Raw genomic sequence first — 14,630 nt, 5'->3', positions numbered from 1 at the left:
GTACAAACTGTAACAGGTAAAAATTGATCTTCAAATACCCCCCCGTCCCCGTCCTCCCCACCCGACAGAAATGTTCCCCCCAATATGGGGTGAGAAAAATTCACAACAAATCAGTTATCAATTGAATTCATTACTCTCCTCATCTTAAATATGTACAGCTTCTTTTTTTGAAAGTCCCGGAGAGAGAAAATTGAAAAACAGAAAGTAAAATAAAAATAAAAAAACACACACAGTGCCTTCTCCTGATGTCACCGTGGAGGACGTGGGGAAATGATCCCATGTCATTATAAATAATGAGTCGACCTGTTCAGAAAAGAAAATCTCACGTAGACGGTGTTAAAGGATTTAAATCAATTATCAAATGGGGATTTCATGGCCCAGTTGATAAAAGTGTAATGAGGCAAACAAAATGTAAAACACATGGTTGTAATAATGGGGGGTGTTTGGACAGGTGCAACAGCAGAGCACATAAATTACCAAAGTGTGTCACACATGTCCAAGTTCAACTCAGATATGTCCTGGAGGTGGTTCTCAAAAAAAGAAAATCTGGAAAGTGGTCCAACAAGTGGTGAATACATCTCAAGTCCAAAAAAATAAAATTGTAGTGAGAAAAGCAAGTGAAAGTGAAAAGCCAGAACACTCGATGTGCCTATCACATGTTTGAACACACAACGTTCTGGTTTTGCACAAGTCAGTTCACAACAAGAACATACAACAAAAGATAGCACTGTAATATTAAAAATAAAAAAAACAGAGTGAATATAAATATTGCACTTCCAGACAACAGAGAGTTCCCAGTGCCGAGCTGTTATCCCTTTGTGAGAGGAGCAACACATCCAGAAGAGGATGCTAACATCTGGACGGCAGCCTTATTGTGATTTATATATTTACTGTGAGGTTATAAATGATTAAAATTCAAAAGGTTTGACTTTCATTTATTTGATCAAAAGTCATTCTCCTGGATGTTGGTGTAATTATCACTGTTCAATATGATTAACCTGAATAAACTCAAGCTGAAATGGCGGCAGGGATAAACAGGCCCAGGCAGTGGGAAAGGTTTAACCGACTCACACAGGAAACAAACATTCATAAATACACCATTCACACAAATGCAACGCAAATGCTAACTCTCACCCACAGACACTTAGTATTTACATTTAAGGCACGTAACATCTATGTACAGGACAAATACAAGACACCGATACGAAGCATTGAAATGTTCAGTCCCTGTAATCGGTTGGTTTGTGGGGAGACTCGAGCCGCTTCTCTTCCTAACCACCAGGGGGCAGCTGTTACTCAAAGAGACAAATCACAAATACAGTAACTCACAGTCGCACACACACAAACACACACGCACAGAGCGACGATCCTGCTGTGATCTGTCGAGGCTACAACGCTGCTGATTGTCACGTCTTTGGACCAAGTCATCGTTTACGACTCCCCCCCACACACACACACGCTGTATGAGCTTAACCCAAACCGAGCAGGAGTGAAGGCAGCAAAGAAAAATGTATTCTTTGGCAAATAGTTTTTGCCAGAAGCACCGAACTGCTTCAAGCCTAACGCGAGGTGCCACAGGTCCGGGGGGGTTCCAGTCCCATCCCAGTGGACTACACGACAACGAGGACCAGCACTGGAAACTCTGAGCGACGACAAACAGGCTTCATACAAAGTGATCAGTAGGAGTCAGAACTCAAAGGAAGGTCAATCAGTGAGTCTCTGGTGTGTTTTTCTGGAAATATATCAGTAGATTTCCTTTGAGTGCAAATAAAAAACAACTCAACCCAGCGCTGTCCACCATCCTGAGGCAGAGAGAGATCATTTCATCCATTTTCAATACCTGCTTTCCCAGTTCCGGGCTGCGAGCTGCTGGAGCATACCCGGCCATGGAACCAGCGGAACATCTCAGACAGATCAGGATTTATATTATCTAAAAAAGAATCTTTCAACAAAGCTATCGGACAGATTAGCTCTTTCGACATTTGGGTTTGAAGTATTGCATTTGCCTGAATCCTATTTTCGTGATCATCTGCCAATAAAGAAGAATGTGTTTATGTTCTGGACGAATCAGAAGAATCCTGTCAGGCCTCAGCAGGCGGAGTCATTCACAGCTCCTGGCTGCCACAAGCTACACAAGGACATTTCCTTTCAGAGGCAGTGAACACATCACATCCTTAGCACCAAAATAAAGCAGTTTAACAGGAATCACTGAACTCTCTGTCACAAGAGTCCACAAAAGGAAACTATCTCATTGCATCTGCAGGCTGACGTTCTCATGTTCGCCTCGAGGAACTGAGGACAAGTCCTATTTGGTAACAATCCCAACCTGCCATCGAACATAAATTAAAAAAAACATTCATTTGGTTTGAAGATCTTTGGATTTCGTTTTTTGTCTTTTTTTCTAGCGCAGCACAGTGGAGCTCCAGTGGTCTGCTTCCTGATCCACTCTACACGTTCCATTGTGTCTGTCTGTTGCAATCACACGGCCAGGTTCTGTGGTTCTGCTGAGTCTGGGGAGTCTTCTAGGCCTCGGAGGCGGCCTGCGGTTTCAGCTGTGCTTTCTCCATGGCGGTTCCGTAAGGAAGAGATCGCTTAAAGAAGCCAAACTGCAAAACAAAAGAGACAATGATTTCAGAAAGGCAGAATATTTAAACATTCATAGACCCTCTCAGGTTGATACAATTACTCTACATTCATCTCTAATTATACAGGATGACAATATCTAGAATTATGCATAGTATGTTTATATACAGGTTCATAATTTTAATCTGCAGAAACACATAATTCTCCTCAGCCTATCCATTGCTGCAGCTCCTCTTTTCAGCCTCTGTCTGAAACACTTAGTTTTAGCTCCTGTTTCTTTAAGCCCCTCCTTCCTCCCAATTAAGCCCAGTCTTCTCTGATTGATCAACCAATCCCAGTGTCAATAGGAAACTTGGGCTTGTTAAACTTTCTAGACCTTTCACAAAACACTCTACAAAATGCTCTAGAGGAAATAAAAACTGAAAGAGCATCGTGTGTTTCTCGGCAGCACCGACCTTGTAAAGAACATAGATGAGTAACGCCAGAAGCAGCAAACCAGCCAGAATGGCCAAGATGATGATCCACAGAGGAACTGAGTTCTCGATGTCTGGCTTGTTCCACACGATGGGGGTCACCACCTGAGGAGGAGGGCGCAGGTTGTCAATAACTCACTTTAAAATAGTAATAACACCTCAATAGAATGAATCAACATGTTTCGTACCTTCTTGTGTCCGCTGGGTGCATGTTTGGGGAGGATGGCGTAGGGCATCTTCTCCACACTGTACCTGGCCAGGCACTCCAGCACATACTGCTTATAAGGCCTCTGAAAGGTAGAAATGTCAAGTGTTACTCCATCATGTGCACTAGATGGCGCCAGAGACCGGCAGCATCCAACAGAGACAAAAATCCACTCAGCATTCCGATCCCATGAGCAGCCGCTACGACCAGATAATGAATTTTCAATACTTTCACACATATGCCTTGTGTTAGCGGATGCATGGTGGTAAATAATGTGTGTGTAGCTGAGACATGGCAGGAAGGCGGTGATGTCAACTGATAGAAACTACAGTCTGCACCGCCGGTCTGGAGCGATCATCACGCTCAGTTAGCAACTGTCATCCCATGTGTTAAGGCAAACATGGGAGAGCAGGCGAACTGGCAGCGTCTGCAAACTGATTCAGGCGCGATGCAGATGCCCCGTCAACACAACCCAGTGTGTGAGACAGACTGATGCAGCCATTTGTCTCCTCCAGCAGCACATCAGAGGTTTTAACTCTCAATGTTTTTGATGCTCTAATGAAAAATGGGTTTTCACTTCCAACTGAACCACAACATCAAATATACACTGATCTACAGTCTGCGGTGGTTCCCTCTGCCGTGACTGTGTGTTAATGAACAGAACATGTCTCGTGAGTGTGTAACAAAAGAGTCGTCTCCCACAAACCTCCATGAAGGTCTCGGCCCAGACGCGGGATCGCACTTTGACGATGGCAGTGGTCCCTTTCTCCAGAAGTCCAACTTTGCACTGGAGCGACCAGCACTCCACATTAGAGCACGACTATGGAAACAAAGACATTAGGACAGTGTTAACAAAATAATAAATGTGTTTTAAGGAATTCTTCTGCAAAGATAATGTCCAAAAAAGGAATTAAACGTGGGTGAAACACAAGAGAAAACTGTCTGAGCGCAGACTTGAGGGACAAATAACAGCCCTGTTAATGCTGCAGGTCGAATAAATATAACAAAGAGTCCAATGTTATGATCCCTTTTCCACGCCTGCTTCGAATTAGATTGAAGGAATGTCATGAGACTGTAAAAATGCAACATGCACCACTCTCCACATTATTGTCCAACCACTAAAACCAGCCCGTTTTTTCTCAAGACTGCAGAATACACAATCTTAATTAGGTGCTCGTAATGCAGCTTGGTTGGGTTTAAAAGGTTTTTAAAACGTGCACACACATTGTGCTGCAGAGCCGGGGCTGTAGCCAGACCACCCCCACACACTGAGAGGTTTCAGCGGGTTTCCTGCGGGAGTGCATTAGTTTACTTATTACACTGATTTGGGTAAACACAGGAGGAGAGGAGAGGAGAGGAGAGGAGAGTGGAGGAGAGGAGAGGAGAGGAGAGGAGAGGAGAGGGGAGGAGAGGGGAGGACAAGGGAGGAGAAGGGAGAGTGCCCTCCCAGCTCCTCCAGGCGGAGTCTTAGACGGACTTAATGAGGGTATTCAGACAGTCAGGGAGCATATCAGTCCACTTCTTCTTGTTCGACCTCCTCCATGCCCCAGGGCCTGGGGGCCACGGAGGTTTCTGTGGAAATGACATGAACATGGTCCAGTGCCAAAGATGCTTCAGACCAAAGACCCACATATCCTCCCTGGTGGAATAACTTGAGATCTATAGCTGGGGGGTGTGGGGGGGGGGGATGGTGGAAGCTGTTCCCACAATTACATAAAATCCCAGTCCGGCCTGACGACACAGCTGCTGCATGCACACAGTCTGTGTAGGTTCACATGTGAAGAAGCTGATTGACTGATAGAAAATCATGTAAATCTGTAAAACAAGCCACAAAGTTATAACTTTGTATATTTACTTCATTTTAGAATTTGGACCCCAAATTAACAGGAAATATATTTACTATCTAATATATATATGGTACCAGTGTCTGATAGGACATCTTTTATTTACAGGTTATAGTTGCAGCGAATGGAATTATAAAGGATTAATACTCATTAACTAATGCATTATAAATCTTCATAAGCAGTTAACAAGCATCTCATCTCTGACAGCTTGTGTAAAAATATGTTTGACTGCTGTTAATCCTTTGCATCTTGTAATAATGAAGTCATACATGTTGGATAATCCCTTCATAAATACTTGAGGGTTTCACACTTTCTAATAAATTGTCATGGCTTCGGTTACATGTGTTAATCATTTGCTAATGAACAGACCTTGGTGCAGATTCTCTGCAGGTTTTACTGCAGGTGGTCGATCACATGGTCCGGATGAATGAACCAGATAAAATGTGTCGCGCTGCAGGACAAACACCTGCGAGACGATACTTTTCACAGCCTAGAAACTCTGCAGTACTTACAGTTCACAAAACTTTAATCACGTAGCTCTAAAAAATACATCACTTGCTCTAAAACAGCAATGGCCAGAAGTATTTCAATAGAACAGCAATTGAAAAGTTGTGATCACTTTGTCCATGTTAGTGACCATCATAGTCACTTCTTTGTTCTCCCTGCTCGGCTAAGCTCTTCAAAGCCTGAGCAGGTCATTTGAGTTCTCATACTATGACCTATGGGCCGACCGCGTCACCCAAGCATTGCAAAACACTAACACACTTTAATCAGGAGACACTCAGACCGGGGGGGGATGTCTTGTCCCGCTGAGCGTAGAAAACAAAAAGTGCAGACACAGGGGACGCAGGAGAAAGAGCTCCTTCATGCTAACGTGCCACTGGACATGCTTGACAAACGAGCGCGGTTAGGAGCGACAGGCACGCGGACAAAGACTCCATTGGCGGAGGCAGGTATCCACAGGCGGAGGCGGAGGCAGCAGAGACGTGCAGGTGGGTGGATCAATGGCCCCAGTGTGCGAGGGCTCCGGGGGCCCCCACAACACCCAGGGCCAAAAAATTAAGAGAGCAGTCTGTGAAGCTAGCAGAGCGTCACGGACAAAAAAAGCCCTTGCATGTCCGACGTGTCCTTAAGCCTGAAACATGCGTCTGCGTCTTTTCACGCCGCTGTGGCGCAAGACTCGTTTTCATTCATGCTTCCCCAACCGTTGCGCGTCTTACAAAGCAATTCCGCGCCAGAACACTAGGCGGAGTAATGCTTTTTGTCGAAGACGACCTTAGAGACGCCTTCTTTCTTCTTCGTCGATTGTTTATTTACATAGCCACTGCGGCTCCTCATAGCCTTTTTCTGGCGGACAAATCCGCCAGTCAGTGACAGGTTATACAAGTGATCATACTATCGGATATCTTCTGCCAAGTGCTCTTCTATTTGGTCCATATTCGTTCTTCTAAATCTTCCGTGATTTCTGCCGGTATTATGGGGCATGAAACCGGAAATGTAGCTCCAGAAGGGATGTAGAGCAGACCAATCAAGGCCTTGTGGGCTGAGTGAGCTTGCGGAGCTTTGCCGTAAATTTTAGAAAAGGGGGTCGACACCCGTCAGCACGTAAGGAGGGATACAGAAGCACGTAAGGGACCCGGAAGGGCTCTTGCGCTTACGGGCCCGTGAAAACGCAGAAGCATGTTTCAGGCTTCAGCCTCTCCTCCCCTCCACCACTACTAAAGGCTCTTTAATGTTAATCACCAAAAAGGGCCAAGGCCTGTGTGCCCTTTGACCCCTCCCTTTTAATGACATCATAACCTAATTAGCCAATCCCAGGGGCCTCATGTAAGTGCAGGGTTAATGTCAGGTCCAGATTTACAGATTTAAGGAACTGCATTAAAATCGATTAACTCCTGAGTCTCCATCTGCTGTGTAAGTGGTTTTAACAGCATAACAACATTCACCCTAACCTGTAAACTCAAGCTCCTTATTCTCTCACTTTCAACTCACCAATCAGACACCTATTGCATTAGCCTTCACCTTTTGGCCCGACACCACTTATTCACGCTTTATTCATAGACTGGGACCATTCTTTTTTGTAAGCATCTCACCAGGTTGGTCAGATGAGCGAGCTGGTTCCTGTGGACGTCCCTCCTCTCCACGCGGTGCTCCGGGGCCTTTAGAGCCAGGATCGGAGTTTCTGTGGATGTGCGCTGGAGCTAAAAGGAGGAGAGAGTGCAAAAAAACACGTTAGCCATTAGGACGCAGACACCAGGCAGAAGAGCACACCACCCTTTCTGTCAATATAAGACCTAACGCTAGCATGACCCTGAGGCTTTTTGTCATTAATCAGAAGCATGTGAGCCCGGCCACGCATGGATTCCCGTGGAAATAAAAACATTAGCTAAGAAGGATTGACCCCTCATGGCCCTGCTCAACATCTGTCAAGCTTCAGAAGTAAACACAAACAACTGGATGCTCTGCCCACAGAATCCTAAAGATACCCCTTGGTCTAAAGAGGGGAGGGGGGGGGGGGGGGGCGCATCACGGGTTGTCAAACATCAGTAAGTGTGTTCATCAAGCTGTGCAGAGCAAAAGGGAAGATCTGTAGCTTCAAAGTGTTGGTAGTGTAAGTGTCCTGGGTGGGGCTGTGGAGCTGGGTGGAGGAGGTGGAGGAGGTGGGAGGTCGCTGTGGACCCAGCAGCGAGCGAACCATTAATCATAAGTCTTACTGGGAATCAGTGGGAGGTCTTCGCTGTCAGATTTTTTCCTCATTTCGACCCTGAGAGGTGAGCGTCTGTGCACATCTGCATATTAAGCTGCTTTTTAGAAATGTACTAAACTCCAGAGAGCAACCGGGCTTTCTACAGAACTTCCTCAAGAGCTTCTCCAGAGTTTCCAGACAAACGTCAAGAGAGCTTTTGAAGAGAATCTACCTCTGGAGAAAGTCCAGACCCCGGTCGTGCGACACATCCTGCGCCGTTCAACGTCTGAAAACTGCTCCACTCACTTTGAGGTGTAGGTGGTTCATGTTCTTGTCGGCGGTGCAGTTGATGTTTCCTTCTGTGGAGAACTCCAGAGGGTAGAGGAGGTTGTGGCCCTGGACACTGAGGGGGCAGCGCAGCTCCAGAAGGGTGTGGCTGATCCGACTGGGCCCGTTGTTCACCAGCTGGAAAATTGGAAACAGGTCAAATAAAGTTAGACAAGTGAGCTGCAGTTTCCACACATCACCCCCCCCCTTCCCCCCCATTCTGAAACTTTAAAATCTGACATATCCCTTTACTCTACCAACAGGCTGTTCAAAAGCCGAGCACTGCTTATCGTCACCGGGGTGAAAGTGGATTTGACACAGCCTGACAATTAATCATACTGGACTAGTTTTCCTTCGCCGCTGTCTCGGGGAATTGCGTCACTTTACGAACAGTACATATGATCTGCTTCCCAACACAATGCTCCGACCCAATGACTCAGCACAGTTTTGGCTGATTACCTCATAGATATGTTCCATCGCGGGCCCCACGTCCTGCTCCGCCCCGTAGTTTTTGGTCACCTTCCAGTTGGCCGGCGGGAAGAAGACCTTATCTGGTCGAGACACCCTGAAAGAAAGAGAAGCGGAGGTGTGACAACATGTATCGAGTGGCCCGGGAGACTCGATAAAGTTCCCCTCGGTTCAAATGAGGAAATCCGAAACCTCCGCTCACCCCTGCAGGAGGACCTCAGCTTGGACGACCACCTCCAGCTTGTAGGGTACAACCTCACTGTGGGAATTATTCTCATTTTTACTGTGAAAACAAAGAGAAAGAGATTCTGATTAGCTCACAACCTTCGAGAGCCATGAGAGGTCACGACAGCTGGATGGGAATCCACGAGTTTTCCCATTAACTCCCAGTGTCTCTGTGGTTCACATGAAGCTGTACCTGCGGATCTGCAGCTCAAACTGAACGTTCTTGTGCGTGTCCTTCAGCCGCGGCACCGTGAAGCGCAGACCCGCCCACAGCTGCAAAGACAAAGACCAGACATTCATTATTAATAATCCTTCATTATTAGTCCTGGTCTTAGCAGTATTTTCCACGAGTACTTTTCCTTTTTTTCACTTTCCTCGAGTGAGTTGTGTAGGTTGTAAAATATTTTTTAGACATAGATGGAACACTCTATAGGCATGCACCAAAATTCTGCATTATTATTTTAGTTGTCTGCATTTAATTAATTAATTAAATCTCTTCAAGTCAATTAAGATGAATAATGCTAAATTCTGAGCAGACTATGTGACAACAACCAGTTTCTTTTTAATGGGATAAATCTGTCTGTCTCTCCCAGTTAACACGTCTTTGACAGTCTCCCTTTACAGACCTATTAAACACATGCCAGCTCGTGACTCCGTCATTAAAAAGGGAAACGCTGCGGGGAGCCGAGGGCACAGATGGCGTCTGTGGTTCGTGTCACAACACTTCCTGACACACACAGACTTTTCCTGTGTTGTTCCCTCCCAGCGAGAGGATGACACACGACTTGTTCCAACACGGCAGGAAACCACGATGGGGCGTCGAACCACAAATCAATTCAAAATACACTCGAAATTCAGCGTCACATGCGACAGTACCAATGAGGAAGTGGTGTTCTTACGCTGGTAGCAGACTTCATCGGGTTTCCCAAATCGCAGCTGAGGTATCGAGTCTGGTTCTCGGTCAGGTAGCTGCAGGTGAGCTGCGTCAGGCTCTGGGGACCAAGAGAACACGTGGGTCAAACTACAGCAGTGGAAAACACATCAGGGAAACATAAAGTCCCGAGATAGGACCTGGCAGTTGTAGCTTTTCGCTCTGTGTGCAGTTTGCTGCTCACCTCATTATTGCGAGCGATTCCGCTGTAGTCAGCTTCAGGAGGCAGCACCACGTACAGCTCGGCTTCGTACGCGCCTCCCTCGCCCTCGTTCCGGGCGTTAAAGGTCAAGGTCAGCGAGTTGTCGTCACCCAGGTAGACTTCCTTCCTGTCCCTGAGGAGCCAGACAGAGAGAGAGAGACCTGATCACTAATGTGGCCATTATCAGGTTAAACAGTGTCAGGACCAACAAGGGATCTGCTGTACGATGAGGAAACAATGACATTCTGTGTTTGTGTTTGCTGGCAGTCGCAGTCGGCCATAAACTGTTAATGAAACTCATAATGTTCAGGCTTTTTTTAACTATTATGTTTAGAGCCGTGCTAATTATCTAATGGATCCATTTCACAAAGCTCCCCCCAATTAAATTCTAACTTTTTCCAATGTGGGAATGAAGTCATACAGGACTGTACAACACCTCCCTTTTCTCTCCTGCTCTCGCTGCCTGCACCTCTCTCTGCTCGGAACAATGGGAAATGCCATGTGCAGCAACCACACACACGCTTTTAATTACAGCTCATGAGGCAAAGCAGGAGACTGGAGAGAGGGAGGATTTCTGAGGCTGATCCTCCGCCGGCCTGACAGTCAACCTTCGTCTGATTCTCTCACTGGCAGTGCACTCTTGAAACCAAACAGAGGCCGAAAACTAGAAAACACCACAAAACCTTAAAGGTTCCCACAGGGACGCTCGGTCTGCAAGGTTATGTGCTTTGGCAGCGGAATAGAAGAATCAACAGTGCAGGAATGATGGATACGTTTTTTACTGAAATTCCATTAACCCGTGCCCATCCCATCAGCTCCCCTAAAAACTATTAGGCTCTAATAATTTGCTGCAGAGCAGACGGAAAAATCCAGTTTTTATTTTACCTGCACTGATCCCAGTCTCTGGGACGCCGCAGCGCTCGCAGCAGGTTATTCTACGAGTGATGGATCAGACATGCATCGAGAGAAATGGGGGCAGATGGCAGATAAATATAGGAATTTTGAGATGGAAATGACAGAGCAGAGAAGGGAGTATCAGGGAGGCTGTTATTTTTGAGGAAAATGCTAACAGATTGCTCGAATCAAAGTGTGGTGGGCAGAGCGCGAGGCTGGGACTCCACCTCAACCCATCCCTTCTCATCTCATACTGTGTTTCCCTCTCTAGCTGTTTGTCGCAGCACCTGTGGAGCAGAGCTGCGTCCTGTTTTCAGAGAGACGCTGCTGCAGCACTGTGGCTATTAATAGCCCCCCCCTGCATCGCTAAACTTAACAAAGCAGCAGAGCAACAAAAACAGATGTATTTATGCTTTTGCAATTTCCACGGTCCCATCTGTGTAGAAAGAGGTGAAAAGGTCACTGATTTTTAGGGAGCACATAAGGAAGTGAACACACTCACCCTTGAACTGACAGCTTCAAGTCAGGAACACAGATATTGTCCTCTCCGCAGTCCAACAGAATCTGAGCCTAGGAGAAGGAATCGGGGGATAGGACAGTTAAGAGGGGCCTCCATTCACAAGATTACGCACACAAGATAAATCAGATGTGTGTTTAATGGTGACAACAGGATGTGTGTAGCAAGATGCGACATGTGGTTCTATGACTAATGCATTCCAACCCCCCGGCCTCCTGATAACCACCCACAACACACACCTGCACCGCACTCCCTCTTATTTACAACACATCATCACCTGCACGTCAAACAAAACAATGTGATGGCTCAGGGGGACATGATGACAGCATCGGTGAGGTCATCATGTCCGACGCAGACACGCTGAACCAGCTGAACACACTCCCTCGCACTCGAGACGTGAGAGCAGGAGATGATGAACGGAGTCAGACCCGGACTCCTCGCTGGAGGACGCACCGAGTTGAGCCTGAAGCTGCCAGCTCTTGCCAGCGCCCCACATCACAGTGACATGTGGCAGACCACGCTTCCACCACACGCTACGCCCCCCAGTGAAACCACAGCGGCGTGTGATCATATGGAAAAGGGGAAGCCTGCTGCATCCCAGAGGAACCTTCTGAGACAGAGGATATCTCTGTTGACCTGGAAATCAGATGTGGAGGCTCAGAGATTACAGTGCAGGGAAAGACGAGAAAGAAAAAGAAACACTGGCGGATAAGTGGAGCGACCGCTGAACGTGTGGCAGAGCGGGCGGCGGCGGGGGGGGGCTGCCTGCGGATCACTAAACTGCATCCCGCTGCGACTGTCACTGTGTGACGATGAGGATAATAAATAGAAATGGAGGAGGAGATTAAAGAGAGCCGAACGCCCCCCTTGTCATTACACCATCCAGGGGCTGTAATTATGGACACCATTGAAACCACCACGTGAACATGGCCACATGTGCACCCGGGTCCATGCGCCTGCACAGGCCACGAAAACAACAAGTAGGCCCATCGCAGCTGATCAACAACATCACCACTGATATCGACATGTGACAAAGTGAGGGCAAGCATCCGGCAGTGGAATCAACATGTTCACTTGCCAATAAGCGTGTGCCCATTAATCAAAGTCACACTTATTTGGTCGGATGTTGTTATTTGAAGAACAACGGGGGCTTTGAGGCAGTTTCAGCCATTTCAAATTTCCCAAAAGATGTGACAAGGACTGAAAACAGTTCTGCTTATTGCAACAAACGCATCTCCTCGTTCAGGATCTGAGAATCGAGGTAATTAATGGGCCGTCGTGATGCCATAACTCTCCATAGGAACATGTGGAATGCATCAAGAGAGAAGGAGGCCGTGTCGAGCACATAAACCATATCTCATTCTCACTGCAGCTCGGAGAGAGGGAGACCTTGGCAGAGTCACTGAGATGTTACATGGCCGGCCACAGATTTTCACACAGCATATGTGGAAATCAATAGGACATCATGCGTCTGATCAAGGCCAGTGGTATAATGGTCTGTTTATGCTCTGATACATTCACACACTCTACAGGAAGATTAATGAGATGTGTTGGCAGCCGGGCATTTCTCCCTCTCCTGCTTTACACACACATACCAGATCCTGCTCGCTCTCTTTTAGGGCAATTTAAAGTTGATGTTTTAGCTCAGGCTCATTTCAAGGTCTTGGACAAGCCACATCTGTTTGAGGCCGACAGCTGTAAATATCTATGAAGGGCATCAATGGCCGGGTTCAGTTCTGATCCAGCAGGAGCGAGAGAGGAAGAGGATTGAGAGAAGTTTTGAGATGGAGAGAACGGGCGGGGGGGGGGGAATTTAGCTGATAGCCATTTCCCAAATGCTCTGAGCCGGTGGCTGAGGCTGAGCTCACATATGGTGCACGCTGTGCCACAGCTGAAAGGATGCCCACATGTTGAGCCAGCTCCACTCGCTGCCTGAGGAGCCCTGGAGGACTGCCAAAAAATCTCAACCAGATGGGCAAAGAGCCCGGCTGTGCCCCACCCGGAAATACCCCCCCCCCCCCAGCTCTGGTAGGACTCACCTACGTACCGTTACACAGCCAGGCAGAAAGAGGGCTGGTACAGGGAAACACTCCACTCTACATATGCCTCACATTTTCATTTTGGAAACCGATTTCCAGACAGTCTGGACCTGGTCCCAGTGGAGTGGTTCAGAATGCAGATTAGAAAGAACAGACTGAGTCTTTCATCAGTGACAGGGGGGAGCTGGTGAGTCGCTGGCAGGTGATGTGAGAAGCCATTACTCAACGTGGCGGATATTCTTATCATTGGCTCAGAGAGCGTGAGCCTGAGCAATCAAAGAACCACATGTTCATTATCAGAGGAACACTGCTCCACTATCTATATGCTGATCCAAGTTCTGTGCATCACTCCTGGGTTCAGTTAAACGTGCTGGGTGGAAGATGGAGGGAATGTACCTTCTGCTCGATGACGTGTGTGGTCTGATAGTTGAGGATGGGACGCAGGCCCCGGGAGTCGGCTGCAGCGCTGGGATCCAAGCTGAAGTTCAAGGCCACATAGATGGAGGAGAGCTTATCCCTGAAGTCCTTCTCTTCCTGCAGCCAAAGAAACACAAATCAGGGTTTGAAGAAAAACAAAACTACCAGGAAAACAACCCCAGCCATGGATCTATACTCTATTATGACTGTAATCAAGTCTCCGTCACAGAATGTACCATCACATTCATTGGGGTTTTTTATTAGGTAGAGAGGGGGCATACCATTAGGTAGATCTTTGTGTGGTTGCAGACACGCTCTCCGTGGCGAACCCTCACACTTCTCTGGAGCACGGGCAGCTGGGAGTCCAAGAACAGAGCCCTCTTCACGCCACCTTTCTGCTTGTGCTTGTGACTGTCGAGCTGCACCTCCACCTGGAAATCTGGAACGCATAACACACACAAATGAGCATTCATGGCCTGATGAATGTACTGGAGTACCCTAATGACAGCTTGAAAAAAAAGGGAAAGAAAAGACCCCCATAAATACTCTGACCTCCATAAATACCCCAAAGCACTCGCAGTGTAACTTTAACATAAGCACACAGGGAACAGTTTGTTACAGAGGAAGGAGTCAGAGATGATAACGGGGGATTGTTGATAGAGAAAGAAACCGAGAGGCTGGATCGTTTAAGTTGGATCACAGTAGATATTCAGTCTCACATCAGCTGCCAAAGCACTTTAACCTACAGATCGTTGTGGATTTAAAAACATCACCAGTGTTTTCACCGGTGTTGCTATTATTTGACAGGTTTCTTCACTT

General features: G+C 47.1%; 1 protein-coding gene across 1 annotated transcript in view; it reads right to left on the bottom strand.

Annotated features, from left to right (window-relative positions):
* Nucleotide 1: 1 nt before the first annotated feature.
* The window catches only part of itga5 (integrin, alpha 5 (fibronectin receptor, alpha polypeptide)), a 33,461-nt gene continuing 18,832 nt past the window's right edge, over nt 2-14,630 (bottom strand). Inside the window, exons 17-30 of the mRNA XM_062392045.1 lie at nt 14,093-14,250; nt 13,791-13,928; nt 11,341-11,408; nt 9,927-10,077; nt 9,711-9,803; nt 9,005-9,084; nt 8,789-8,869; nt 8,578-8,683; nt 8,098-8,256; nt 7,199-7,306; nt 3,968-4,081; nt 3,245-3,346; nt 3,039-3,161; nt 2-2,606 (exon numbers count right to left, since the gene is read on the bottom strand). Of these exons, the coding sequence (XP_062248029.1) occupies nt 2,523-2,606; nt 3,039-3,161; nt 3,245-3,346; nt 3,968-4,081; nt 7,199-7,306; nt 8,098-8,256; nt 8,578-8,683; nt 8,789-8,869; nt 9,005-9,084; nt 9,711-9,803; nt 9,927-10,077; nt 11,341-11,408; nt 13,791-13,928; nt 14,093-14,250 (1,565 nt within the window). The 3' untranslated portion in view covers nt 2-2,522. The remainder of the gene's footprint in view (nt 2,607-3,038; nt 3,162-3,244; nt 3,347-3,967; nt 4,082-7,198; nt 7,307-8,097; nt 8,257-8,577; nt 8,684-8,788; nt 8,870-9,004; nt 9,085-9,710; nt 9,804-9,926; nt 10,078-11,340; nt 11,409-13,790; nt 13,929-14,092; nt 14,251-14,630) is intronic.

The sequence above is a fragment of the Platichthys flesus genome, chromosome 7 (genome assembly GCF_949316205.1).
Source record: "Platichthys flesus chromosome 7, fPlaFle2.1, whole genome shotgun sequence".
Taxonomy (NCBI): domain Eukaryota; kingdom Metazoa; phylum Chordata; class Actinopteri; order Pleuronectiformes; family Pleuronectidae; genus Platichthys; species Platichthys flesus.
Note: the sequence above shows the minus strand (reverse complement) of the source record. Positions and strands in the feature narration are given on the sequence as shown.